General features: G+C 54.9%; 1 protein-coding gene across 1 annotated transcript; it reads left to right on the top strand.

Moving 5' to 3' along the window:
• On the top strand, positions 1-3,194 carry CSUI_008727 (transcription factor nuclear export subunit 2; the record flags this gene model as incomplete). The annotated part of the gene is made up of 2 exons (XM_068068852.1): positions 1-29; positions 551-3,194. Coding segments are annotated over 2 exons (2,396 nt in total), but the record flags the coding sequence as incomplete, so codon positions are not given.
• Positions 3,195-4,851: the final 1,657 nt, after the last annotated feature.

Here is a 4,851-nt window from a genome sequence, read left to right as displayed (position 1 = left end):
GTTTGCAGCACGTTGTGGAGCTCGCGCAGGTATGTCTAGCTGCTTTCTGCTCTGCGGTGTCGTACGTGCGAACTCTTGGCGCAAGCATTCTAGCTCATTCTGCGTACCTGATGAGAACGTCACGCCTTCCCTACGTATGGATATTTGCCTCGCTTATCGCTCGTTGGACTATTGATCGGTTGTGTGTGGACACAGCACCAGACACCAGTTAACAGCCGGCTGTTCAAGTGAAGGTGCTTGGACTCTACCGGCTTTCACGCAGACTTGTGAAGTGCCTGATCATAGGTTCTTTGGAACGCAAGAGACCAGTACCGTTTTTGCTTCTTTGTGGATATATGCATCCTAGAGTGTATTCTCTACAGTGAGCAGCGTCCGGAGACGTCCAGGCGGTTATGCAGTGGTAATGGGCCGCCTTCGAGGGGAATTTCGAGGGGTCAAGTTCTGCGCATGCAAACACCTGAGTGTGTATCTGTACCAGTTGTGTGCTATGATGGTCGGTTCCAGTCGGTCCCTCTTACTCCAAACCATGTGTCTTCGTTGGTCATCGCAGGCGTGGGGCTGGAAGGACATCAGCTTGTCGGCCAGCAGCATTCTGAAAACTCTGGACAAGTATCGCCGCGACCGAACTTGGCATCTTTCGCCTGCTGTAGACGTCGATGACAAACTCCCCTCCACAACTTCATCCGCGGTAGGCACTGGCGCCTCAAAGACTGGGGGTGTGCTTGCAGCCCAATCTTCGTCAAGCACTTCAACAAACACGAAGACCTCGGGTGGGGCTAAAAATGCGTTGACTTCCCTCGGGGGAGGCAATCATCTCACTCACTCGAACACGGCAACAAGCGCAGGAGAGAAAACTTCGAGTAGCTCGACGTCAAAGATCTCGTCTTCCACTTCAGCTGGAAGGAACAGTTCGACAGGTAGCAGCAGTGGAAAGAGTAGTGGCGACGTACCATCTTCGACAGATTCAAGTGCATTATCGAAGGCCAGCGACCTTAAACGACAAGGATCTACGAGCTCGGTAGGCGCTAGCAGTGGAAGCGGATCAGCCGGTAGCAGCCATACGGCGTCTGGAGCGGATGACTCGGGTAGGCAAGTTGGGACACGAGAGTCCGCGACTTGGAAGAAGGGGGACTCCGTTGGTCGAGCAGTATCGGAGGGGAATACCAGTACGGTTTCGAGCAAGTCTGGGGAAGGTGGTGCGTCTTACTCTGACAGTAACAGAGGAGGTGAAGGAGTCCGAAGCTCTAGCAAAGAAAGTGGGAAGACGTCTTCCTCTGGGAAGAGTGTTAGTACGGGTCCAAGAAGAGGCAGTTCAGCCACCGCTAGTGTGGAAGGTGTCGGAGGTGGAGCAGAGGGAGCAGCGGGTACCGGTGCCTTGCCTTCATCGTCTTCATCTGCGTCAACAAAAAGCGGCGATGGTGCCGTCGACTGTTCCTCTTCAGCGTCGAGCAAGCAGCCGCGTGCTTCTTCTGCCACTGCTGCTTCTAGAAGAGCTTCTTCGCCTTCGAAAGAAAGGAAAGAAAACAGCTCAACGGCATCTGTGGGACCGAGTCAGTCTGGTCCTGCAGGCGGGACAACAGCAAAAAGCACCACCGCGAGCACGACGGGAGGTACCACAGTGAAGAGCGGTACTGCAACCTCTGCCGTAGCACCGGCGCGCGTCCCAGCGAAACCGGCCTCTTCTGCCGCGTCAAGCCCTACCAGTAGCAATACCAATACGTCAAAAGCAGTTGGCAGCAGTAGTAGCACCAGCTCATCCAAAGGAACAAACGGGAGCAGCGCACCCGTAACAAGTCAGCCGTCCACCGGCAAAAAGGTTGTTAGTGGCGCAGGAAGGAAAGAAAGCAGCAGTCGAGAGGGCAGTATTGTGACACCCCGGAGTGCAAGCGGTAGCGAATCGCAAGGAGGGGGAGGGGGGGAGAAAAAAAGGGCAGAGGAGTCGGAAGACGGTCCAGCCTCGAAACGGAAAAAGGTGGACGGAGGCCGTCCTAGTCAGAGCGACTCGCGGAGTAATGGTACAGACGTGCCTTCTCGCCCTCAACCAACTTACGCAGCTCAAGGTACAAAGAACAATATGGCGGCCGAGAAGAATGCAGTGAAGACCATTAGCACCGCACCAGGTGGCATCTCTAGCTCAGCAACAGCGAGCGATGTTTCTCAGGGATCTGACAGCAAAGCGGTCAGAATCAAAAGTGGAGGGTCTTCGACTTCATGTGTTACCGCGAACTCAAAAATCAACAGCCATACAGGAGGACGAGAATTCCCGCAGCGAAATCACGCGTCACCGCCTCGGAGGATGGGAAATGACCCTAAGAAGCCAGCAGTTGAGAGCTCGAACTCTATCTCTCGCACTGGAGCCTACCCGCACGCGGGTTATCCCACCAGTAGCACTGCAAGCCAACACATACCTCCTCCATCCTCTATTCAAACGTCTACGTATCCCGGATCGAGTAATCCGCACACGGCGCGCTCGATGCCGTCCGGTGCCTCTTCAAGACACTACCATCAGCCTCCTGTACCAGTGTCGATGCCATCAGGTGCGACGCAGCACACCAAGTGGGGCCCGCCGGTACAGGGAGGACATGGGCACGCAAGCGGTGGCCCGCAGTCCCACCAAACGCAGGGATCCGCGTACTATGGACCGGGGCCCGTACCTTCCCAGCAGTATATGAGCTCGGCGCCCGGGGGAATGGGTCCGACAGTGCAGTCGCAACAGTACGGGCATTACGGAGGTGAAGGGGAGTACGGCCAGCAACATATTCAGCAACCGTTACTACCACAAGGGGGTCACATGGGAGGCGGTGGAGATGGTGGACCTCAGGCCAGGAACGCGCTCTTCGCGGCTCCCAAAGGGCAACACAACAGGAGCGGTGTAGGGGGGATTTCGAGACCGCACGATGTACACCATAGACGGTGAATGGAGGAACGATCAGTACCAGAGTGCTTGCGTTAGTCGGAAACTAAGCATTCAGTCTCGTCCTGGTCCGGCTTCCCGTCGGAGAACTAGCTTGGTTGTTTGGTGCATCACAAGAAACTTCGTCCCAGTGGTACAGAGCTGCAGGCGGTCACATGTCCCAGCTGAAAAATTGTTGTGCCTCGAGGAATATGCGTTCTTACGGAGATTTTGTGAGATAGTTCAGTTTGAATCAGGCCTTGCCATGCCCAACTATTACACGATGACGAGCTCGTGCTTTGTTGCCGCCTGTCTGGTGTGGATACTTCACGCTAGTCGGCTCTTTCATCTATGGCTCTCGGAACAGAACTCAGCCTTGAGTAATTGAAAAAGCCCTTTTCCTGAATCACGTGCCAACCCTAGTGCGGCACAAAGCCCGGTGGCACTCAAAGCGTCCCAGGCGTCTCGACGTCCGGTTAGCGGTTGCGCCCGGCATTGCCCGTGGCGGTGGTGTCGTGTCGCATCAGTCCACCGGCATTTCGTGAGTATACCAGGGCTTCAAAAGGCTGTCTAGGTGCACTCGTGGGTCTTTTCATCCACTGGCTGATCTTACACAGTGAGTATGAGCGCCTGTCAAAGTAAGTTCCCTCATGTCAGCATCGCGCGTGCCCCTTCCAGGTCGGGTGTAGCGCGTTGCAAGGAAAGCACGGGTAGGTCAGTTTCTTGTCTTCATTCTTGTCGGAATGTCGAAAATCGGAGTATGCGCGTGCAGCCTACAGACTGTCTGCGGAGGGCTCTTGTCAAAACAACAGGAGATAAACTATATACCGGACCACTTCGAAGCATGACGATTCAGCGGCCCGTGTCGTGCCACACTGGCGTAACCTCAAACGCTTGTACGTACAAGCGTTTGAGGTTACGCACTTGGCTCTACCATGTCCCTCAGCTAGAAGACTTTTCTAGCTCTCTAAGAAGGCTCGCTGGACTCTCCCTGAGTAATCAAAGGTTGGCAGAAGTCGGGCGCGACAACATGCAGCACGGCAAACATCTGCTTCCGGCTCAGACTAGTTGGTCGAGAAGCAGTTTAGTTCAGGATCCCTTCTGTCAGCAACGCTCCGTGTTCCCCGTTGTTTTGAAAACCAAAGGCTGCCCGCAGGCGTGGTATGGTTCATCGCTGCTCAGCTGGTGTGTGCCATTCCGGCAGCGGGGCCCCTGTGAGGCCGAATGCTCATGTCCAGAATCATCTACGGGAGTACGGACATTTCCTTGGTTGAATCTTCACAGGGCGTCACATCGACGGTCCAGCCGTTGCCGCGGCATTTTCCTCCGGGTGTCATCCGAGCCAGCGGCATGTCCCGGTATAAGCCCCCGTCGCCAGCAGGATGCATATGACCCTCGCCTCGGAACGATACCGAAAGCTAAAAGACGAAGCCACGAACAACCTGCACGGAATAAGCACTTTCCTTAATGTATCTGGTTATTGACTTACCCTGTCACTGACGTCACTCCAGCAAGGCGGTGTCATTCTGTAAGCCCCGCAGAGGCACGTGGTAATCCGGCGCTTCTTTTGTGACAAGGCTAACGGATCTACGATGTGACTAGCGGAGAATCGTTCCGACGATGCGTTAGCCTCTCATGACAAACCGCTGTTTCCTCACCATATTACTGCCAGATGGTACTAATAACACAATAATCACGTGTGGCGCATTCTTTCTGGGAAGCCCTTGTAGAAGTGACCTAGTTGAGAGTCGCAGCATATGCGAGGGGTTGGACCACTGGTTTGTCCGTTCAAAGAGTCAGTAGCGTTGTTGCTTGTGACCTCCGATTCCCTACAGGGCCCTAGCGCTTCGTATGTCGAGATACTCGCATGGTGTCTCGCACACACAGGTTGTTGCACATTGTTGGCCGGCGCTACATCAGTCCAGTGCTCGTTGGTACCTGGCTCCAGCACAGAAAGA

The sequence above is a fragment of the Cystoisospora suis genome (assembly GCF_002600585.1).
Source record: "Cystoisospora suis strain Wien I chromosome Unknown contig_4968, whole genome shotgun sequence".
In the NCBI taxonomy this organism is placed as follows: domain Eukaryota; phylum Apicomplexa; class Conoidasida; order Eucoccidiorida; family Sarcocystidae; genus Cystoisospora; species Cystoisospora suis.
Note: the sequence above shows the minus strand (reverse complement) of the source record. Positions and strands in the feature narration are given on the sequence as shown.